At 39.2% G+C, this 24,969-nt stretch overlaps 1 protein-coding gene across 4 annotated transcripts in view; it reads right to left on the bottom strand.

Moving 5' to 3' along the window:
* Nucleotides 1-424: 424 nt before the first annotated feature.
* ftcdnl1 (formiminotransferase cyclodeaminase N-terminal like) overlaps nucleotides 425-24,969 on the bottom strand; it is a 28,819-nt gene continuing 4,274 nt past the window's right edge. For 3 of the 4 annotated variants that reach the window (XM_062962646.1, XM_003226079.4, XM_062962636.1), the window contains 5 exons: nucleotides 19,597-19,719; nucleotides 10,771-10,866; nucleotides 8,169-8,321; nucleotides 4,074-4,265; nucleotides 425-1,334 (listed from right to left, as the gene is read on the bottom strand). In XM_062962646.1, the coding sequence (XP_062818716.1) occupies nucleotides 895-1,334; nucleotides 4,074-4,265; nucleotides 8,169-8,321; nucleotides 10,771-10,866; nucleotides 19,597-19,717 (1,002 nt within the window). In that variant the 5' untranslated portion in view covers nucleotides 19,718-19,719 and the 3' untranslated portion in view covers nucleotides 425-894. The remainder of the gene's footprint in view (nucleotides 1,335-4,073; nucleotides 4,266-8,168; nucleotides 8,322-10,770; nucleotides 10,867-19,596; nucleotides 19,720-24,969) is intronic. The other variant, XM_062962649.1, reaches the window with a different exon arrangement.

Below are 24,969 nucleotides of genomic sequence, written 5' to 3'. Positions count from 1 at the left end.
ATCTGTTGGAACTATATCTTCACTCTTATTAAAAATGATCCATCTCCTTTTCTGAATAGAGTGACAAAAGGCAAGAGCTGGGATATCCATGATGCACTATGCTCCTGGCATTCCAAAAATACTTTGGAAAGAAAAAAACAGCATTGGCCAGGAGCAGATGCCCCCTGAGAGGTCACTGGGATTTTTCCCTCCCTAGACTCACCTATGTGTCATATCAAAAACCTTTTTTTGCTCACAACTCTGCTCTTGATCTATACATTAGATCAACTAATACATATGTATATACAGTAACTTAAAAATTATAAATGCATGATAAAAGGTGGTGAGCCTCTACCCCTTCAGATGGTTGGAAACTACAACTCTCACAGATCATTTCCACTAGTCATGCTGGATGAAGCTCATGAATTGTAGGCAACAATAGCCAGAAGCTCCAAAGGTGCTTTATAATCATAACATATGTAATTATTTTCTAGCTTCACTGGTGTCCATTTCTTAGTCCCATTTTCACAATGGATCAGCGTATCCGTGGGTTGCTGTGAGTTTTCCAGGCTGTATGGCCATGTTCCAGAAGCATTCTCGCCTGATGTTTCACCCACATCTATGGCAGGCATCCTCAAAGGTTGTGAGGTCTGTTGGAAACTAGGCAACTGCGGTTTATATATCTGTGGAACGTCCAGGGTGGGAGAAAGAACTCTGGTCTGTTTGAGGCAAGTGTGAAAGTTGCAATTGGCTGCCTTGATTAACATTGAGTGGCCTTGCAGCTTCAAAGCCTGGCTGTTTTCTGCCTGGGGGAATCGTTTGTTGGGATGTGTTAGCTGGCCCGGATTGTTTCCCGTTTTCTGAGTAACCCTTACATTCATTGTGAATTAAACTTAAAATTAACAAAAAGGTCTATCACATAAAGATACCACCCCTAGCCCTCCAAAATTCACCAATACCATTTGTTAATGCATAGACAGCACATCGCCGACACTCTTCTGGTGTAAACCCAACCAGCGCAGTCCCCACTGTGCTGACTTCATGGCTTCTGGCCAACTTCTGAATGGAAGCCTCTATCAGCTGTGGGGAAACATAATAGTAAGTCCTTCCAAGAATGCTGTATGAAACATAGCCCAGCTCTTCTCCAGTAGCCAACTGGTTGTCATGCTCATCAAAACTTTCCACATTACATGCTATTTCGATTTGCCCCTTGTGCGGGAAAGCCATCGACTGCACACCCTTCAGGCCCTCCACGCTGCTTCCTCGGATGAACTGGGCTATTTTCTTTGCCATTGCCAAGTCCTGGGTATCTACAGTCACATTGCAGTTCATCACATAAGGGCTGGCCCCAACACCTGGAATGAACAGAAAACAAATCATAGAAAATACAGATGGAGAATATTAGGCAGATCTGGAAAACCTAAGTGCATGCACACCAGAGCTTAGAAACATATTTCAGAGTTACCTTGTTATTACTTGTTATTACATCTTTGAGAGGAAGGACCTTATTAGTGCTGATTCCAAGACATAATTAATTGTAAGATGCACACTAATTTCAGTACCATGAACAGAAAAAAAGCTCTATTTAAATATATAAAAAGCATCCACAATTCTAAGACACACCCCATTTTTAGAGATGTTTATATGGAGGGAAAGTGCTTGAGGTCTTCATTTTACTTCTCTTTGAAATTCTGATAGTTTATAATCCATGCTTTTGTGAGGAAAACAAAGGCCTTTACAGTGAGGAGAAAATAATGCAAATTCTCAAGGCCAGACTGTTGAGGTAGAAAAAACCCAACAAATGTAATCATTAACATCTGGTGTGCATTCCTTCTTTGTAAACACAAATGCAGTTTGTGTGCAACAGCCCAGGGAGGAACAACTGAAAACTCTGCTATTAAGGTCTGGTTGAAAAATTATTGCGGAAGGATGACGACTTAAGCAAGACGGTTAAAAAACAAATGCAGACAAGTGTGTTTATTAACAAGGCATATACAACCAGCTTTGCTTCATGCAGACCACATCCAAGTTCAGGAGTACTTTTGATTCTGTTCCTTTGGTAGCCCACTTCCTCACATATGCCATATTTAACCAGCCTGGTTGAATGCACTGTCCCAATCGTCACCACTTCCTAGTTCAAAATGCTGGATGCAATTAAATGGAACACAATCCACATTAAGACACATCCTATTAAGTCCAAAATGAACTCAGCCTTTTAAATTGACTATAAAAATAGATTATATTATTTTTATTAATCAGCTTCTGCTGGACTTAATCCCCTCCTCTACTGCCAGTTTCCTTTTCCTTCTATGTCATGCCTTATTTATATTGCACATCTAAGAGCAGTGAACTATCATATTGACTGACTACACTGGAACCTCTACTTAAGAGCATCCTAATTTAAGAGCATTTTGAGTTAAGATTTGATGCTCGGTGTTGGTTTCACTTTAACATAAGAGCAGTATTTTGAGTTAAGAGCTAGTGCCAGAAGGAGTGTTAGCAGAATACAGGACTTTAGGGCTTCAAGGGAGCAGCCTCTGTGCCTCATGCTCGTGTCCATCTTGGTAATTGTTGCCCACTTCGCTCTTGTCCGCTTTGAGGAACTTTTGGATGGTTGATTTTGTGTGGTTTTTATCCCTGGTATGTTTGGCTTCATGAAGAGAGAGAAGGAGAGGGAGCAGGAGAGGGAGTGAAGCTGGAATGAGTACAGTATGAAGAAAAGGATGCTCCTGCTTCTTCACTTTGTGCTTTGGGCTTCCTTGCGACAACTTTGTGCTTTTACCATTGTGACACAACTTTGTGCTTCTACCATTTTAGAGTTGGTCTTTCTTTTTTATTGTTCCGTGTGAATGTACATTTATATATTATTTGTTATTTATAAAGTACATTTTCTTATTTTAAAAAATGTAACCAAAAATTGGGGATGGGGCTGGAATAAATTAATAGTATTTCAATGCAAAAATCATTTATAAATAAGAGCATTTTGAGTTAAGAGCTCAGTCACAGAGCAAATTAAACTCTTAAGTCAAAGTATCACAGTATTTCTAATTCACTCTGAGAGCCCTTTTGGTAGAAGGGTGAGTGTAAATACCCATACTCTAAATAAAGAAATTGTTGTTGCTGCTTTTGTATGCCTTCACATCATTCCAAATTTATGTCATTTTCGTAAATCATTTGGTTTTCTGAGGCCAATAGTGTGTGATTTGCCCAAGGTCACGCAGTGGGGTTTCATGGCTGAGCAGGGATTCAAACACTGAGCTGTAGACCAATGCTTTAACCACTACATTGTGCTGATTCCTTCCTGTTTATTTCTGCATGGCAGAGGGATGGCCTTTGTGGTCTCTTCCAACTCTATGCAATACATAGCCATCTTTCTCCCTAAATGAGTACTCAAGGCAGATTTAGGACTCAAGGAACTGAAAAAAAAAATCCATGGCATATGGGAGTTCAAGCATGACTATAGCCAACTCCTGGTCACATGACTGACAGCTTTTAAATTGCAGCTGAATGACCCATAAGCTCTGTTCACTTTTTCATCTATGGGCACCTATACCACTCTAGCTTGTCTCTTTTTCTAGTTCTGTGCTCACTCAGAGAGCAACCAGTCAAAAAAAAAAGCTTTCCCCATAAGTAGATGTTCTCCACACATGTGGGCACCCTGAGTTCTATGAGGTGACAATCTGGATTGTATGGGTAGCCTGCACATATAGGGGAAGCTCTCCAATGAAAAGCTGCAGCAAGTGACCCAGCGGATATATGATTGCTCTAAGGCAGTGGTTCTCAACCTATGTGTCCCCAGATGTTTTGGCCTTCAACTCCCAGAAATCTGAACAGCTGGTAAATTGGCTGAGATTTCTGGGAGTTGTAGGCCAAAACACCTGGAGACCCACAGGTTGAGAACCACTGCTCTAGGGGAAGGAGCAATTTTCAGTATCTCACTTTCTGAAATGTTAGAAATGGTATTGAAGGAAAATTTCACAACAATGGCAGAATTCTTATTTGGGGTGACAATGTCTACACTTCTGCATGCATTGATATTCCTCAGTAAACAAATGAGAAGAATAAAGAATTTTGGTATGCAGTTGCATTCATACCAGTTAAGCCATATCGTGAAGTAGGTGCCAATCCCACATCAGGAATAATATGTGCTGCTTTAGAAGCTCCCTTGTTAAACCATCCCATCTGTTTCCTTCTTTGAACAAGACTTTGCTTCTTTGGGAGGTCTGCATGTCCAAAAAGAAATATGCTGCATCCAGGGACACAATGAGCCAAGCACTCTGCTATATCTGAAAACAGAAATAAACGAAAGGGGAATTACATTCAGTTAAACCATATCTCCTAATGTGGTGGTTTGATTATGCGCCTTCAAGACATTTCTGACTTAAAGAGACTTTAAGGTGAACTTATCATGGGGTTTCTTGGCTGGATTTATTCAGATGTAGGTTGCCACTGGACACTTTCCTGTCTATATGCTAAAAGTCTCCTTGAATAGGAATGCCTTCAGCAAAATTATTATTATTATTATTATTATTATTATTATTATTATTATTATTATTATTTACATGTACATAACAACACAGCACACATGCACTGAATATCGGGTTCTTCCCAAGGGCCTAGGATATTAGAGGTATTTTCTTAGAATGTATGCATTTCCAAGAAGTGATGCCTTCTGCAGCATGTGGATTGATGTTCCGTTGTTTGTTATTCTTATGCTTATTTATTCCCTGCTTTTTCTCTCCATAAAGAAGATTCAAAGCAGCTTACTATAAAAGTATTTCAATACAATTTGAAATTCAAAAATATACAAACATTAAAATAAAACTCACGGCTAGCACAGTGGGTCAAACTGCTAGCTATAGAAGAAGGTTGGCAGTTCAAGCCACGGGTCAGGATGAGCACCCACTGTCAGCCCCAGCTTCTGCTTACCTAGCAACAATGTAAGTAGATAAATAGGTACTGCTTTGGTGGGGAGGTAAAAGATGCCCTGAAAAACATGCTGGCAAAATTCGACCAGGAAGGCATCCATGGACGATAGGCTCCTCGGCATGGAAAAATGAAACAACAGCACCTCCCCATGGCCGAATCGAGCACAGCCGAATGCCGGAGATGATAATAATAATAATAATGATAATAATAATAATAATCTTTTATTTATATCCTGCCACCATCTCCCAGAGGGACTCGGAGCGGCTCAGAGAACACTCAAGATGTAACATGCAAAATACAACAAGTGCAAAACAAAATGTAGACAATAAACAGTCAATATAACATCATAAATTCATACTACCCCCAGTAAAACAAAAAAAATTAAGCAATTGCTGTAGGTAAAACAGCAGTATTCTATCTCATAATTATAAAGTACTTAATAAAGAATCTGAGGATCCTCATATATATTGTCAAAAAATCTCAACATGGTTGAAGGCTTGCCGGAAAAGCCATGTTTTTAATTGTGTGTGGAAGGCTTGGAGGCTGGGGAGTAGCCTGATCTCCCTCAGGAGGGCATTCCAAAGATGGGGGGCCACCACTGAGAAGGCCTTCTCTCTCGTCTCCACCAACCGCACTTGAAACGGAGGTAGGACCAAGAGGAGGGCCTCCCTGGAAAATCTTAAAGCCTGTGCTCATTCATAGAAGAAGATGCAGTCTCAAAGCTAGATTGGATCCGAAGTGTATGGGGTTTTATAGGTGATAACCTGCACTTTGAATTGAGTCTGGAAACTCATCGGCAGCCAGTGGAGCTGCTTTCGTAGGGGCATGGTGCACTCCCTATAACCAGCTCCAGTTAGTAATCTTTCCGCTGACCGTTGCACTACTGCAGTTTCCGAGCCATCTTCAAAGGCAGCCCCACATAGAGTGCATTGTAGTAGTCCATTCTAGATGTAACTAAGGCATGGACCACCATGGCCAAATCAAGCTATTCGAGGTAAGGTGGTGCAAGTTTTAATTGTGCAAACGCTTTCCCAGCCACTACGAACACCTGAACATCAACATCAAGCGTCAGCGCTGAGTCCAGGAAGACCCCCAAACAGCAGACCTGTCCCTTCGGGGGGGGGGGGGGTGACCCCGTAGAGCACAGGTTGACAACCAATACCTCAATCGGCCCCACGACTAACCAGGAGGACCTGTCTTGTCTGGATTAAGCTTAAGTTTGTTGGCCCTCATCCAGTCCGTCACAGCTGTCAGGCATTGGTGCATGATCCGGGGAGCTTCCTTTTTGTCATCTGCATAGAGATGGCACCCAACTCCAAAACTCTAGATGACCTCACCTAGCGGTTTCATGTAGATGTTAAAAAGCATGGGAGAAAGAATAGAACCTTGTGGGACCCCACAGGTCAATGGCCAGGGGTCTGAGCAGATTCCCCAGTATTACCAACTGGGTACAATTCTCCAGAAGGAGCGGGGCCACTACAAAGCTGTACCTCCAACCCATTCCAGAGAGCCATCCTAGAAGGATACCATGGTCGATGGTATCAAAAGCCGCTGAGAAGTCCAAGAGAACCAATAAGGACAAACTCCTCCTGTCTAGTTCTCTGTGGAAGTCATCCACCAAGGCAACAAAAACCATGTCCATACCGTGACCAGGCTTGAAGCCAGACTGTGATGGATCTAGATAATCGATTTCTTTCACGAACCCCTGGAGTTGAGAAGTCACCACAGGCTCTAGAACCTTGCCCAAAAAGGGGAGGTTGGAGACTGGCCAGTAGTTGTTAAGAACTGAAGAGTCCAAGGAAACCTTTTTCAGAATTGGTTTTACAATTGCCTATTTTAGTTGTCCCTGTACCAGCAAGGCATTTATGATCCTTGCGAACCAATCTACTAATCTCCTGCTGGCAAGTTTAATAAGCCAGGATGGGCAAGGATCATGTCAATGTCATCAGGTAGAACAAGCTGGAATGAATCCATCAAAACTGGACAGACTGATGCAACCATTAGATGGAACTGCTCTAAGGTTGGCATCTAAATTGGAACATATCTGAACGACTCTATCTGCAAAATGATGGGCGAACTCGACACATTGAGGTGACAGTCAGGCGTCTCCTTCTCCTCAGGAGGATGGAGGAGCTCTCTGACTACCCAAAACAACTCTGTAGGTTCACTGGTTGCAGATGCAATTTTAAATCCAAAAATATACAAACATTAAAATAATATTAAACATCAATAACAGGGAGGGATTCAGCCTAGCCTCTCAAGGAAGGGAGCCTCAGAAAGTGGGAGCAGCCCATGGGATGGCTCTCTCCTGTACTATTTCAAAGTGAGCTTGTGATGGTGGTGGAACTGAAAGATTGTCCCAATAGATCTTAGGATTCTGGAAAGTTTATATAGGAAGAAATGGTACTTCAGATAGCCTGGACCTAAATCATATAGTGAAAGTGAAGACCTGGCTATGTGAGCAAGCATTCAAAGAATAAGTTTTGTTGGCTTCGACTCGGTCTGGACTAAGGTTTATGTACAAGGTTTTTGTGGATGAATGGCTCAAGTATTTTGTATCTGTATTTTAATTGCTTATGTTTTTATTCTTTTGTATTGTGTATTGGCATCGAATTCTGCCAGTTTTGTAATCCGCCCTGAGTCCCTTCGGGTGAGAAGGGCAGGATAGAAATGATAGAAATAAATAAATAAATAAATAAATAATAGGCCTTTATAGGTCATGACCAGCACTCTGAATTGAACTAAGGGTGCAGCTGTTTTAACCAGGAAATTATATGGCTCCTTTAAGTGACAACATCCTGGCTGCAGCATTCTGGACTGGCTATAGTTTCCAGTTTCCAAAGTAACCCCATGTAGAGTACATTACAGTAGTTCAAATAGGATATAATCAAGACACATGTCACTATAATCAGATCTGATGTTTTAATGGGCACAACTGGCTCACTAGATTTACCTGTGAGAACATACTCCTAGCTTTGCTTGAACAGCCATGAGACAAGAGTGACAAGCTCTTTCCTTGCGACTTACTTCAGTTTATTTCACACCCTCCATTTATTGCAATCCCTTTCCACTCTATCCTGGAGCAGCCCATTAGATAGTGCCCATATTAAAGGACTTTCTCTCAAGCAATACTGAACAACAACCTTGCCTCACCACTGGCCAGGCTGCTAGCCTAGGTCTAATGGGAATGGCAGCCCAATGCCATCTAATAGGCCACAGTTTCCTCATGCTGAATGAAAACTGGAGATATTTAGGCTTACTTCGAGCCACCATTCCACATTCCTCCAAGTCGACACCTGACAACGGGTAAATGGGCACCAAATCCACGGCCCCAAGACACGGATGGATCCCAACATGTGCTGCCATGTCTATGGATGAGAAGGCCTCCATGCAGGCAGCAACAACGCTGCTCCCTAAAAGAAAGAAGACCGCCATATTGTGCATTACTAACTTCTGTGCCTGAAAGGGGAAGCTAGCTCTTTGTCTCTCTAGTCCAAAATACATTAAAAGAGATATTTCATTGATACACACACTGACACACAAAGGAGAGTGAACAACATTGTTTCAGTCTCTTCAAAGTGATAATGTAGCTCCTTTCTTATTTACATTGAATTTTATTTGGAGGAATCTCAAGGTCTTGGATGTCTTACAAACCTAACCACCTTGAAGAAGGGTTTATTATATCCTATGAACATACTTCAAGACCATGCAACCAGGCAGGCTCCTTGTTATCTTGCCAGCTTTGCTATTTAATCATATGCTATAAAGGTTTCTTTTCTATTTTTTAAACCAAAGTACGAAACACTATCATGTTAATATTTACAGCCACTTGACACTCCTTGTTAACTTTGTCTGGCAAACCTGCTTTGATTCATATCGTAGGTGTCCCTATAGAATGTTCCCAGAATAAAAGACAAAACAGAGAATGCTTTATTCTCCTCCTCCGACATGGAGCTGGATTTCAAAAGTGAGCTTGCCCATTGTGATCCGAATGCTTAGCAAACTGCTGGGAAGACAAAAGCGAGCTTTGAAAAGTAAGGACATAACCCTTGTTAATTCTAGCTGAATTCACTCATGTCCATCTATTATAATGATGACCCTCCCATGGGCATGAAAGAGTTTGTAATTTAAATTTTATACTGGGTTTTTTCCCCCAAAAACAGTAAAGAGAAACTGTACACTTTTCTGTTCTTCGTTGTATTTTTCTCTCTATCCTGATACATCTGCCTTTCATAGACTCATTCTGCTGCCCACTTCCATGCAGGAATACACAATCAAAGCACTCCCAACAGATTTGCTCACTCTCCATTTCCATTCCCTCCACTCTGGTTTTTTTTTGTTTTTTTGGGGTTTTTTTTTGGGGGGGGGGGGGGTTGGCTATTTGAAGATGATGACAGCCTTGAAAAGGAGAACGCTCAAGCCCCATCTACACTGCCATATAAAATCCAAATTATTTGTTTTGAATTGGATTATATGGTACTGTAGTGTAGACTCGTATAATCCAGTTCAAAGCAGATAATCTGGGCTATATGGCAGTGTAGATACAGATTCAGTGAGTTTTCTAGTGGCTCCGGGAAAATGTATTTATTTATTATGTCAGAAGAGAATTGAGGATACAGTTATATAGTTATAAAACATATATTATAACTGTAAATAGGAAAATGATTATTCTAGGATGGATTGCAATGTAATCTCTGTTCATTAGAAAAGATTGGAGATGTCTGCCACTAATGGCTGATAATGGAACTGCAGGCTATAAACAGAATTCAATTACAGTAGAGTCTCATTTATCCAAGCTAAATGGGCGACAGAAGCTTGGATAAGCGAATATCTTGGATAATAAGGAGAGGTTCAGGAAATGCCTATTAAACATCAAATTAGGTTATGATTTTACAAATTAAGCACCAAAACTTCATGTTATACAACAAATTTGACAGAAAAAGTAGTTCAATATGCTGTAATGTTATGTTGTAATTACTGTATTTACGAATTTAGCACCAAAATATCACGATATATTGAAAACATTGACTACAAAAATGGCTTGGATTATCCAGAGGCTTGGATAAGCAAGGCTTGGATAAGTGAGACTCTACTGTAATTGGAATAAATGTATTCATCTAAGAATAAATAAACAAACATGTTGCACGTGCCTAATGTCCTTTGGTATTCATCCAGCTTTCAGGTTTTTGGGTTTCATGACTATGGAGTTTTGATGGATACATATGTTATTAAACACACCTTTAAAAAATTTCTGTAGATGTGTATGCTGCCGCTCTTTTCGAAGTGCTATTAACATTTGTGGAGGATGCTTTCCGAAAGTACCAAATCCATCTAAACCAATTTTACGGAAAGTGAAAAAAAAAACATGCTGGGGATATGCATTCTTTGCTACAACAAACATTTTTCCAAGCTCTGTACCGAAGTGATTGGATAAGTTTTGATAGCATATAACCATGTGCTATAAGTCATTTTCAATTTTTTTGGAATCTGGTTCCTTTTGGAAACAAACTCCACATTTTAAAATAACAAAATCAAGGTTTGCTTTTTGCAATTAAAAAAAAATCGTCTTCAAGGCACAGATGGTGGAATCTATCTAATATCGAAACCTTAGCATCTCGAACAACTTTCAGAGGAGGGGCAAAAATGTTATCTGTTAAAATCTTTCTCTCATGCATGCACACATCGAGGGCCCTTCCACACAGTCACATAACCCAGAATATCAAGGCAGATAATCCACAATATCTGCTTTGAACTGGATTATCTGAGTCCATACTGCCATATAATCCAGTTCAATGTGGTTTATATACAGCTGTGTCGAAGCAGCCTGACTCACTCATGCACACAGTGTTTAAAAATACTTACCAAGCCTGTCAATGGGAGCTGCTATTGTTATTACTGATCTATTATACTCATAGTCCGAAAATATATTAAGCACAGTTGCTTGCAGACACTCTTGACCTATGGAGGCAGAAGAAGAGAGGATATGTTTTGTGGTTAAAATACTTCTCAGTCAGCCCAAGACTATGTAAAATGTTAAAGTATCAGAACAGCATTGGAAATACAGAGGTTGTTAGATTGCAACTCTAGTCAGCCCAGACCATTACAAGGAATGATGGTGCTATAGTTCAACAACATCTGGAGGGCCATGTGTTTCCAGCTTTTCGTGTCCCCTTAGGAGGGTTATTGGAATGGACTTGGCTTTGATATACAGAGCTATGTATTCACACATCCACCCAGAGAGTACCTTTTGTCTTCCCTGAAAGTTGTGTTGCTTTAAGCAGCACTGTAGGAAGATATTCAGTGGTGGAAATGCAATGGACTATGATTCTGGAGACCAAGGTTCAATTCCCACTCAGCCATGGAAAGCCACTGGTGATCTTGGGCAAGTCACATTCTCTGCCTCAGAGGAAGGCAAAGGCAACATCGCTCTGAACAAGTTCTGCCAAGAAAATCCCATAAATCAGAAGTGCCTTAATCAGAATTGACTTGAAGGCACACAACAACAAATTGGAATGATGTGCAAGCCTGTGGACTCATTTCTTTCACTGCAAGTGGAGAGCCCGGACTCCTTTTCCAGCAATGAAAAGAACATGCACTGCAAATACAGTAGAGTCTCACTTATCCAAGCTAAACGGGCCAGCAGAAGCTTGGATAAGCAAATATCTTGGATAATAAGGAGGGATTAAGGAAAAGCCTATTAAACATCAAATTAGGTTATGATTTTACAAATTAAGCACCAAAACATCATGTTATACAACAAATTTGACAGAAAAAGTAGTTCAATATGCAGTAATGTTATGTTGTAATTACTGTATTTCGAATTTAGCACCAAAATATCATGATATATTGAAAACACTGACTACAAAAATGGCTTGGATTATCCAGAGGCTTGGATAAGCGAGGCTTGGATAAGTGAGACTCTACTGTACATTTAAAAGAAGATTTTTCATTGTTTCTTTTCCTTGCCAAGCATTCTGGGGGACGTGCAAGAATGTGCTGTCAACCAGGCACTTACTGGCTAAAATAATGTATTAGCAGAAAAAGGTTTGTTTTTATTTTATTTTTTTAACCTGAAAATTCAGAAATAACACAATGATTCCCAAATGCTGATCTTCCAAGTATTTGGAACTGCAGCTCCCCAAATTTCTGATTATTGGCCCAGCTGGGCTTCTGGGAGTAGAAGTCCAAAACACTTAAAGGGTCAAAGTTTGGGAACAATTGATAGAAATGGATCCCTAGAAGAGAAAAAAGAACTCAACAGCCTTCCAGAGGTTGTTAGACTGTAAGGCCTCAAAAGCACAGCAAGGGGAGTGATCATGGGTTGTTTACAGCCCAACAATATCTGTAAGGCTGCATGATTGTCACTCCTGCCCTTGGGACTCCAGTCCTGTGGCTGGGACAACCTTATGTATCCCATGTAATAGACCAGCCTGAACATGCTACCATAGTTAGTGACCTATAAAACAGTCTTCTCTTACATAACAGATCACATTCAGACATTCTTCCCCCAGGTAAAAGGCTGCGGTCTTCTAGGACTTCAGAAAGACATGGCAGGAAACTGCTGCCCAAACTATTAGTTACCATAAAATCACAGGACCCGAAGGGACCTGATCTATTATTAAATGCCATTTCTTACCCAAAACATGGAATGCTAGCTTTTGGAAAATAACACAAACCAACAAGTATTTTTCATCAGATATAATTTTAGGTCATTCTTATAGAGTTTTTTGTGCTGAATTCACAAATTATTTTCTCTCTATTGCGTGTAGTTTTTGCGATGAGGCTAATCAAATAATTAATGCATTAGAGTCTATTGATATCAATGTGTAAATGCATCAATTATTCCATTAGCCCCATCGCAAAAACTACACATGATAGAGAAAAAATAAATACAGATCTGAATTCAGTGCAAAAAATCTCTACAAGAATGACCTAAAATTATATTTGATGAAAAATACTTATTGAATTGTGTTTAGATTCTATTGGTTTTTAACACTGTGTTCATATGTGGGGTCTTGTTGGGATTTTATGCCAATATTTATCTGTTTTTTTGAAGACATTGAATGTATGCCATAGTTTGTGGGAATCCTCCCCGAGTCCCTTTGAGGAGATAGGCTGGAATCGAAATAAAGTTATTGTTATTATTATTATTATTAATATTAATATCAGTGTGTAAATGCATTCATTATTCAATTAGCCTTGTTGCAAAAACGACAAGTGATAGAGAAAAAATAAATACAGATATGAATTCTGCGCAAAAAACACTAAGAATGACCTAAAATTATATCTGATGAAAAATACTTGTTGGTTTGTGTTACACTAATATGATGTGAAATTTTCAGATTTTACAGTAGTCCAGTTTAATGTACCATTCGTCATATTTTAAAAAGGTCACATGATGGGGGAAAAAGACATATTTAAAATAAGCATAAAATTGATTTAAACTATGCTACTCTCCCATTTCTGATGATTACAAAAAGTTTGACTTTATTGGCTTGTGTAATCAGCAACAATTACAGTTACAAGGCTTTCAGAATTTTAGAAAGCAATCTTTTTATTTCCACTTTCTCTAAGGAGGAGGAGGAGGAGGAGAACGGTTACTTTTAGTTACTTTTAAAACTCACAGGATGTAGTCATTTTTAAAATGACTACATCTTGTAATCATAAAGAGGACAGTTTCACCAAAAAAGCAGTCATGTAGTCACTTGGCAAGTTGCAACTGTTACATCACTTAATGGGAAAAGATATAAATTAACTAGTATTATTTGTTTGTTCCAAGTTCTACTCCAAGTAAGGACATTTTGTAACTACAGCATCCCAGATAGTTTAAAACAGGAATAATATGTGGCCTTCCATGTCCTGTTGGACTGCAAATAACATCATCCTTCATCGTTGGCTATCTTTCCTAGTACTTATGGGAGTTGCAATCCAATTACCTCTGAAGAGTTACATGTTGCCTACCCCATCTTAAGCTGAGCATTGTCTTGAACATTAATATATATACAGTAGAGTCTCGCTTATCCAACGTAAACAGGCTGGCAGAACGTTAGATAAGCGAATATGTTGGATAATAAGGAAAGATTAAGGAAAAGCCTATTAAACATCAAAATAGGTTATGATTTTACAAATTAAGCACCATGTTATACAAGAAATTTGACAGAAAAAGTAGTTCAATACACAGTAATGCCATGTAGTAATTACTGTATTTACAAATTTAACACCAAAATATCACGATGCATTGAAAAAATGTGTTGGATAATCCAGAACATTGGATAAGCGAGTATTGGATAAGTGAGACTCTACTGTACATATAAAGGAACGCATTTTCTGACACCTTTAAGATTAATTTATTTTTGGATTTTTTATTTTTTTTTAGTGTCAGGGGTGACTTGAGAAACCACAACTCGCTTCTGGTGTGAGAGAATTGACTGTCCACAAGAACATTGCCCAGAGGATGTTTTACCATCCTGTGGAGGCTTCTCTCATATCCCCACATGAGAAGCTGGAGCTGACAGATAGGAGCTCGCTTTGCTCCCGAATTCAAACCACCACCCTTTTGGTCAGCAGTCCCTCCAGCACAAGGGTTTAACCCATTGTGCCACCAGGGGCTCTGGATAATTGTTATTCTATTTCTGGATAATGCTTATCCTAAAATGAATTACTTTTTCCTGTTTATAATATTGAAAGAGATTAAGACAGCCATTTCTTTGGAAATTCAGCTTCTGTATTTTGCTGGATGAGAATCGAACACTCACACAATCCTGACTTGCTTAAATTGATCTAAACACTTGTGTCAGGATTCGCCAAGGCTTTGTTTCAACTCCAAGGGCTGAGAACTAGAAAATAAACCGTAACTCCATCAGAAAGTGTGACAAGTATTATTCCTCATCTTCATCAATGGCATTCCTTTTCTGTGGTGTGGGATTGCTGGCTCCTGTGAGGCAAGAGAGTCCAGGCTTTGCTGAGGAGCCAGATTAAATGTGCTGCTTGGAGCAACAGGAATGGGTTTAACAATGCCAGTGACACCACAGATAACGCTTGATTGTCCCATGCAGAGGGAGGCTGCAGTGGACCTCTTTTGGGCATCTTTTAGAATGGAAACTCTATGAGAAAACTATACAAATTGAAACAAAAGAGAGCACCAGAAGATGAGACCCCCAGATCAGAAGACAGTCAATGGACCTTATCACATGCAGACTTCTCATTTCTAGACACTTCAAAAATGGAGCCATCAAATGATGCAAAACTACTTCCATGGGTTGCCTGTGGGTCTCCAGCTTTAAATGATCTAGAACAAAAGATTTTGGAGTCAGATAACTATTGACTCCAGCCTCTCCATTTGCTTGAAAGCAGGAAAAGGCGGGTACTTGAAGGTGTGATGACAACTGTCATTGGATGTCTCCACTGTATTTTATGAAGACGAAGCAGGCAATGGCTGTTAAAACAGTAGGAGCAATACACTGAATGAGGGAGACAGCAATGATCTGGTTGTAAACTACACTGAATATGCAATGTTAAAGAAAATGATTACCCTGCTTTCCCCCCTCATACCCCCCCCCCCCCCCAAGCATGGGATGAGGTCCAACAAGCTACTGGGATACAGCAATGGGCATCTATGAGTGGCATCGTAACTAATGACAAAATCAGACTCAAGCAAAATGACATCTGACTTCAGGAAAAACCCACCAATATAACCATAAATAACATTTCTGCTCCTGTTATTAACACTGTATCCTGCGTGCTGATTTTAATGATTGTTTTTATTGATGTTGATGTTTTTTACTGGGATAATTGTTTTATTGCTTTGTTACTGTTATTTGTTTGTTTTATCGGGCCTGGCCCCATGTAAGCCGCTCCGAGTCCTTTCGGGGAGATGGGGCGGGGTATAAAAATAAAGTTATTATTATTATTATTATTATTATTATTATTATTATTATTATCCCAGAGGAAACTGACCACACACCAGAACAGAACTTGTTAATTAGAGGCAACTGAAACACAAGTGTAGAAAACAGAGCAGAAGCAAAGATTGTAGGAATATTTGACCTAGGATCAAGAAATGAAACAGGAGAGGGGCTGATTGATTTTGTGTGAAAACGAATAGTTTCATCACAAACACATTCATCAAGCAACCAAAGAGACAACTGTATACATGGGCATGGCCCTATGGTTTAGAACAAGATGATTGAGATTGTTCAAGATATCTCATACTACAGCTCAGTCATTAACCAGAATGGGCACTGCAGTCAGGAAATTTGAAGGCTTATTACACTATGTAAATAATATAATGTGGAAATAATTCTGGCTGACTATTTCAATGCCAAGTTGGGCAACTGTGTGCATTCTTTATTAGATAATGTGATTTGTGATGCTATACAATTTCTATCTACTCCTGCAGCTCGTCAATCAAAGGTCATACGAACAACTTTTCGGGCCTCAATGCAACTAGATTTGCATTGCGCCTTAGCAAACTCTGTCTTAATGACTTGTCCAACATTCCCAGTATAGATGGCTTTACTTTTATTTTGGCCAGGGGTTGTAGTGTGATAGAGTATGTTCTGGTATCCCCACACCTTTTGAGCTTAATTTCTCAGTTTGTCATTGATGATTTTGTTATAAGCAACCATCTTCCTTTAGTGTTCTCTGTTCTTGTTGGTTCTATTTCAAATTCTGCAAAATAGTAATCATATACACATTTGAAATAGTCATCTTGAACTGAGGCCACTTTTAAGGCTTTTATATAACATTCCTCAGTTTCTGATCTAAAATGGGATTTAATCATAGCAAATAGCCCAGGAATTGTGATAGGGCTATTTGATAACCTAATTATCCAATTGGCAAACTCTCTTTCAAGCAACTCTCAACCCTGTAGATGTACAAAAAGTTAAAATAATTCTGAGTTTGATATGGATTGTGTTAAAATTAACCAACAAATAAGATTCCTGTACAGGAAATTCTGAAGATCTAAGTGGTGTGGATCTTGTTAACAGTCAGTATATTAAGTGCTATCTCCAACATTGTATTCAACTTAAGTAGTAATCATCAGAACTGAAGTGGAACCAACTTCTTAATGCATATATAACAAACAACTCTAAGGAGTTTTAGTACTTGGTCTGAGTAATTCAAGTTCAAATTTACCTCCTCAATCTCTCCATCAAACGGGTATAGTTATTTTTCCAACCTCTTTCAAGCTGATGAACTAGAAACCCAAAACTCAGTGATAGATTCTCCTGAATTGATCCACTGGCCTACTGTTTCAGTACACTAGGTAACACAATTTTTGTTCCTGGGTTATAAATGTTATTTCATAATTGGTTCTATCATTAAAACATGGGGAAAGTTTATTAAACTGCAAAAATTGTGTTGTGATCTGCACATTGAAATGTTAAAATTTGCACATTTTCATTAAGTAAAATTACAAATGAAGTGCCTAGATGGAAAGAAATAATACTACTACCTTCAGCCACAAAAATGAAGTTTCTGGAGTACAACAACTACTTCTAAAGTAAGTACTCCATAATTAAAGAGGAAATAATACTTTCAAATCAGGAACATTAAAAAATTACATTTTTGTTACATAGGCTAGATATCCTGCCTTTATCCCAGGATCTGATCCCAGATTACCTGCTTTGAACTGGATTATGTGAGTCTAGACTGCCAGATAATCTGGGATAAACAGATAATCTGGGATCAGATCCTGAGATATAGGGCAGTGTAGATCCAGCCACAGTGTTATTACTTATTTGGATTGGAAAAGATTGGATCCTCAGATTTGTGAGACAAGAAAAATAAGCTATTTAGAATGAGATGGATGTACCATGGCCAAGGCACAAAACATAATGTGACACCAAAAATTGATTCACTGCAAACATAACACTGGCTCCCTGCAAACAACTGCTTGCAGATTAAAAACAGCTCTCAAAATTACACCACCAACTCCCACCATCCTCACATCTATGGTGCTAATTCAACCAACAATTACTTTTGGCAGTATTCAAGACTTAACGTTTTATATGCATCATCACTAGCCATGATAAATGACAACCATATTTCTTTTCAGGAAGAGCTGGAGAACACATGGGATTTCAGACAGTATGGAGTCTTCCTCAATGGCAGACTGGGTCTAAAAATATTGCTTGCCAGGAGAAAATAGCAACAGGATGCTATTAAAAAGCTATGGCATTGCAAAATATCTGATACTGAAAATATTGCTAAGAATGTCATTGTTTTAGTGCATAGTTTAGTAACCAAAGTATTATTTTACATAGCTCTACATTATTTTTCACCAAGCTACTGTCTATAAGATGTTGCTTTCTATTAATGCAGTTCAACAGATTTGAGAACATTTCCACGGAAAACATTTTCAATCTTTGTTTCTACATAATAATAATAATAATAATAATAATAATAATAATAATAATAATAATACTTCATTTTTATATCCCGCCACCATCTCCCTGAAGGGACTCAGGGCGGCTAACATGGGGCCAAGTCCAAAAGAAGAACAAGGTATAAACAAGTTAAAACATATAAAAACAAAAGCAACATGACCATCAAGTAAAATAAACAAATTCATACACAAATTATACAATAAAAACCATAAAAGCAGGATAAAAGAGAATGTCATAAAACAACTTCACCGCCAATAAATAAGATGGGGGGGAGGGGGTCGAGTCAAAAGTGCATAGTTACTAGGCTGTTTAGTAAAGTGCCTGGACAGGTGTCACAAGGTTGTCTAGGAGAGTTTGGGATAGGGTGGGGTAGGACAAGAGATAAGGTGCAAAATAACAGTATGTCTATCGGAGGGGTCTGATCATGATCATCATGATCCCATTCTGGGGTACCCAGTAAAGCTTCATTCCATGGCTGCAAGAGTAAAGATCTGAGACTATATAATGCTCGTCCCTACCTGTCTTTTGCACCTTATCACGGATGTTTGCGATTAGTTCTCCTAAGATATTGCACAATTATAATTTTATTCCTCTCCTCCAAGACCGTGGACTGAAGTACCATAACACCTCTGTTCAATAGCCATGTTTTTACTCTGTGAAGCTGTGTTGTAGAGTTGATATATTAATTTGCTGTGATTATCATGTATTTTATATTGTTGTATTTTATATTGTGTATTTTATTGTATGTTGTTGGGTTTGGCACCCTGTGAGCCGCCCTGAGTCCCCTCAGGGAGATGGGGTGGGATAAAAAAATAAAGTTGTTATTATTATTATTATTATTATTATTATTATTATTATTATTATTATTATTATTATTATTGGCCTCACATAACTCGAATCAGAATTATTTTTTGAGTTATTACATTTCTAAATATAAAATATCCTCAAAATGACTGTATTTTTTAAATTAAAATAGGAATACATGGTAAATTTTAGTTGCCTATAGTAAAAAATATTGGAACTTTTATTATATTTTCAAGTGATTGCATGTACAACACTGCAGGTTGTTGGTAAGAGATTTGTGTAAATGTCTAAAACAGCCATTAGGTAACATTCAGTAAATCTTTACTGTTGCCAGATTTTTCATGATCCCAACTTTAGAGCTACCCCAATTTGAGCCAGGACCCCTCCCCCTCCATTTGGGTTAGGACCCCCAGTTTAAGAAACAGAGCATAGGACATTATTCCAAGTCCTGAGCATAATCATCACATTTTGAGAAGTTCTACTTTGTTTGTACCTTTATCCTTACAAACAGCAGCTTTTGCTATTTTCTCAACAACATCCTTTCTTCTTCCTTCTGAAACATTTAGCAGACAGGCAGCGAGGCGTATTCCTATTCTGCCAGATGCCATGTTCATTCCTGAAAGAAAAGAAAACATAAGGAGTCTTCCTAATCCATGGCCAAAATCGATGAATGGCAAAATTCAGAGGTATCACTACCCTTCCTGTCAGAAGGCAGTGCCTCCTCTCTGGGGATTAGTATGAACTTCAAAGGAGCTGTTTTGAGGACAGGATTCAGCACCTTGGAGAGCTGCTTTAAAACCCTGGCTATGGAAAAAATTTACCAAGACACTTGCACAGGAGCCATTAGCCACTAGTGGCAAAATTCCTACACCAAAAAAGTAATTTCCAATACTATTACTGCTGCAATCCATAAACACAATTCTTGGGAATAGAGCATAGTAGGGATTCTTTTTAAGGCGACAATCCCCAGCATTCCCCAGGCATCATGGCCACAAACTAGCTGGAGGTTCTGGGAGTTATAGTCCAAAACAGGCAGGTTCCCGCTCTGTCATCCCCCCATCCCTTTTAGCAAGGAAAGACTCATTAAATACAGTGAGCCTTGCATTCTAGTAAATGTCAACTATGCTCAACTTGTTTTCATAATTTGAATTTTTTTTTGTCTTCACCAGCTCCGAGTGTAATTCAATGAAAACAACCACTTTTTAGACATTCCTTTTATCTGCTTTGGTTCTGCTGTTCAAACTGAGCAGACTTAAGTCCATCCACAACAAGGGAAAAGAGTTGTCAGACAAATTCCAAGGAAAATGGATTTATACTCTGGGGCTGTGGTTTTCAACCTTGGATCCCCAGATGTTTTTGGCCTTCAACTCCCAGAAATCCTAACAGCTGCTAAACTGGCTGGGATTTCTGGGAGTTGTAGGCCAAAAACATCTGGGGACCCTAGGTTGAGAACCACTGCTCAAGGAAGTATTGCTATGTTGCTGAATGCCTTCAAGTCATTTCTGGCTCATGGCAACTTTAAGGCAAAACTATCGCAGGGGTTTTTTGGCAAGATTTGTTCAGAAGGGAATTATCTTTGCATTCCTCTGAGGATGTGAGAGTGTGACTTTTCCAATGTCACCCAGTGGGCTGAGCAGAGTTTTGAACCCTGGTCTCCCAAAGTCGTAAGCCAACATTCAACCACTACAACATTCTGGTATAGCTATAGTGGGAAGGGGGATAAGTATTGCCCGTAAGTAAGGAGTCTGCTGCTCCCATTTTTTTTCTTCCGCCCTCCAAAATGACCACAAACACAGAAAATAGAACAGTTTCAAGCCTTCAGGTCAGAGACTTCAAATCCCAGGATCTCTGATCAAAATTTCATCCATTCTCAAAACTGCTAGCTCTGCAAAGAATGCGAAACTGCAATGTGTTTACTCTAGTGAATCCCAGACTCTAGACTAAATCCTCCTAAACTATGGTACTCCAGATGTTTTGGACTTCTGCTCCCAGAATTTCTGACCATTTGAATTACAAAATGCCTGGAGATCTACAACAGGGATTCCAAAACTGATCCTCCAAGAGTTTTGGAATTCATCTCCCAAAAGCTTCAGCTACTTTGGCCAATGGTCAGAAATTCTGGGAGAGGAAGTCCAAAACACCTGGAGGACCAGAGTTTAGGAGGTTCTAGTCTAGAGTCTGGGATTCAATGGAGTAAACACATTTCAGTGTCGCATTCTTTGCAGAGCTAGCAGTTTGGAGAATGGAGGAAATTTTGATCTGGGTGAGCGAAAAACTGAGAAGATAATGCTATCCATTTGCCTCTCCCTCTACCCACCCCGTCCCCAGGTACATCCTTAGGAAAGGAAGAATGCATCCCTAGCCACAAATCTTAAGAGACCATTTACTCAAGAATCATTTAAGGAAGTAGATTTAAGGTGCATAAACACTGTGGTATTACTTTGATGGCTCAATGCTATGAAATAATGGGAAATGTGGTTTGTTGAGGCCCCAGCCCTCTTTGGCAGAAAAGGCTGAAGACCTTGTAAAACTATAGCTCCCAACACTCTATAACATTGAGACATGGCAGTTAAAGTGGGTCAAGCTTCACTAACTACAGCATAGATGTACACTTAATCTACAAAAGCTTATGCTATCAGCTGCCACAAGATCCCTTTGCTAAAGTCATTCTGCTAAGTAGGTTTTGTTCCAGCTGAGATCATACAGCAAGGAAACCAAATCTGGAAAACACAAACCTTTCCAAGATGGAGACCTCGAAGAAAGTTTCCTAGATTTTGAACTCGCAGGACCTGTATCTCACCTACTGTCACCTCCTTCTGTCTGAAGCTGAAAGTGATTTTGTCCCTGCCTCACTTCTTCTGTTCAGATTATTTGATGCCTCTGTCGGTGATTGGAGGCTGAAGTCTGGGGAGGAGGCTTTACTCAACTTTGTCCTGGATGCTCACTGACAGGCAGCCCTTGGGTTTAGATCCCAGGAGTCCCAGAGAGAGTCCATCTCAGCAAAAAGGCTGGTGGGGACAAGGGTCAGCAACAGTGCAAAAAAGCAGCTCATTCCCTTGTGTAATCTCCTTCCCCCTTTAGAGTTCTAGAATCACAGAATGTGAAGTGCTCCCAAAGGCTATCCAGTCCCACCTTTGAGAGTGCTTTAGAGATACATAATTAAAACACTACTACCCAATGGCCATCCAGTCTCTGTTTGGAAATCTTCAAATAAGGAAACTCCACAACACTCCAATGCAGTATATTCGTCTGTCAAACAGCTCTTAACTTCAGGAAGCTCTTCATAGTACTCAGCTGGAATGCATTACACTCTGTCTTACCCTCTGGAGTAGCGGAAAATAAGCCTGCTCCTTCTTCCATAGGATAGCCTTTCAAACATTTAAACATGGCTTTCATGTCACATCTTAACCATCTTTCCAAGCTACACTTATCTTGCTCCCTCAGCCACTCCTCCTAGACCTTTCGCCATTTCGGTCACTCTTCTCTGGAGAAGTGCATGTTGTCAATACCAATATTTGGAATGGTTTGGATTTTTTTGTCCATTGGCAACCTGACAAAAAGAGTTGTAATGTCTCCTACCATAGAAGCAGGAAATGCTACATTCAAAAATAAAAATTGGGACACTCTGACGGGACTGCCTTTTTCAGCACCCAGCCATCTACACTTCCATTGGTATTCTCTGTTAAACCTTTCCACATTCTCTCCGATTTATTTGTTCATCTTCTGCAAGGATGAACAAAGTACTTCATGGATAGTACCCAAAGTGAACACTATATTTTTCACCTCAGGCAGTTGTCTTTAAATGCTGTTCCCTGACATTCTGGAGATGGAGTAGCTTCCCATATCACTTGAATTGCTCATACTGCTTTATAGCACTTTCCTCTTACTTTTATTGGCATCTTATGGAACTGCAGATTTTGTAGCTTCGTGAAAGTGGTAGCATTTTCCAACAATGGAACTTCTTTGCTGTAGTTCAATGGAATGAACTAGAGACCTTTAAGTATTTCATGAAACTACAAATCCTAGAGATCCATACAATGGAAGCAAAGTGGTTGAAGTAGGATCAAAGTGATATTGTGCAGCATGGATATTTATTGCCCCCCTTCAGGTATCGACTGGATATGGTTCCAGAATCCCTCAATATGTGTAGTGAAATTGTGTCTGTAATATTAAATAGCAAAATAGCAAAATTAAGGTTGCCTTTTGAATATTTTTATTTTGTGGTGGCGGTGGTAAAAATATACTGTGGGTAGTTGAATCCGTGGATATAGAATCCATTGATTTGGAGGGTCAATTCGTCTCTTGAAAAGATTTTACTACAGTAGTATAATTTATGATGCAGCTATTTCTAGGATAGGACCTGTCCAGGAAGAAATGTGGCCACCCTACAGGGTGGCCAAAACCCAAACAACCCCCATCTTGCTTTGAATGTCCATGACATTCTCTAAAACCAGAAAGCTTAGAACAATATTCTTATATAGGTCATACACCTGCCTGAGGTGCATCTGATGAAGTGGACTGTAGTTCTTGAAAACTTATACTAGAAAGTTATTCTTCCCAATTAATTTGAAATCTCCAACTTGTTCTAAGTATTTTTACAGCCAGGTCACAGTACATTACAATATTCAAGACTAGCTTAAGACTGAAAAATACCACAAATATCTCTCTTCCAACTGAGCAGTAAAAACAAAAATACATGAAGTAATACTGATTTTGCATGACATCAAATACCAGCTGCCAAACTGAGATGCTTCACTCTGCCTAATTGTAAGGCTGGCCCAAATAACATAGCTAAATAAGGTTGGTTCCTCATAAAAGATTCACTTTTCCCCAAGCCTGCCTCCTTGGAGCTACGCGGCTTCACTCGGCTGCCAGAAAATCCACAAATTATCAAGTCCTCAGTAGTCAAACCCGCAAATTAGGGTGGGGGGCAACTATATATCATTTCAGACTTGGCCGCATATGTATTTTCTATAAAGTCACATATAGTTAACACTAAAGCCTAATATTCAAAATAGATGGGTTGTTAGGGGTGCAAAATACAGACATATCTGTTAACAAAGCCTCTGTTAACAAAGAAACTCCTTTTAAACGTATTTTATGCTTCCCAAGACCCACTTTTCTCCCTTATTCTCTGTATTCTCTTATTAGCTGCAAGCTTTTTAGCAAAAGCAGCATTGGTGAAGGAGGGCTGGAAAAACCATCACTGGGCATTTAGTTGTGACACAATTTTTGCATTAATAAAATAAACATCCAGCTGGAAAAGGGCAGGATCCTATTCTAGCCAATCTTATTGTAGCTATGTGTGTTTGTCTACAATAGGCAAGGTAAATAGTAGCTGCCTCCATAATTGCTCCTTGAGCATGTGTGAACAGAAAAACAGAAAAACAAGGAGAGCAGATGAGGCTGTTTCGCCAGCTAGCCTTCCCATATTAAAAAGCATAGATATGTATGCAAGTTTGGCCATGAAAATGGAAACCATGAGCATGGTAGAAATGGATGAAAGAAGAAATCATCCCTTTTTGTCTCATTTCACATGCACTTATTTTTGGATAAAAGATTTGCTGAAACATGTTAAAACTGTTCTTTTTTTTCTTTTCTTTTTTGCAGTGTCGAAACCTAGCCATATTATTTCCATGCTATTCTGCTTCTGGCATCAAATTTCTGTTGAAAAAAAAAGTGGCTGGTAAAATCCATTTAGTTTGTTGACTGGAGTTCATCTGTGCTGGCAAATTTTAAGGCATTTTTTCTTGGAATGAGAATAATAATTATTATAAGAATATTGGACTTTAAATCGCCTCTTTAAATTCTACAAACAAAACCAACTAGAACATTCCCTACCCATTCCTATCTGGCAATGAAGTTC

Source organism: Anolis carolinensis, chromosome 1 (assembly GCF_035594765.1).
Source record: "Anolis carolinensis isolate JA03-04 chromosome 1, rAnoCar3.1.pri, whole genome shotgun sequence".
NCBI lineage: Eukaryota > Metazoa > Chordata > Lepidosauria > Squamata > Dactyloidae > Anolis > Anolis carolinensis.
The sequence above is the reverse complement of the archived record's forward strand: the minus strand, read 5'-3'. Positions and strand labels throughout refer to the sequence as shown.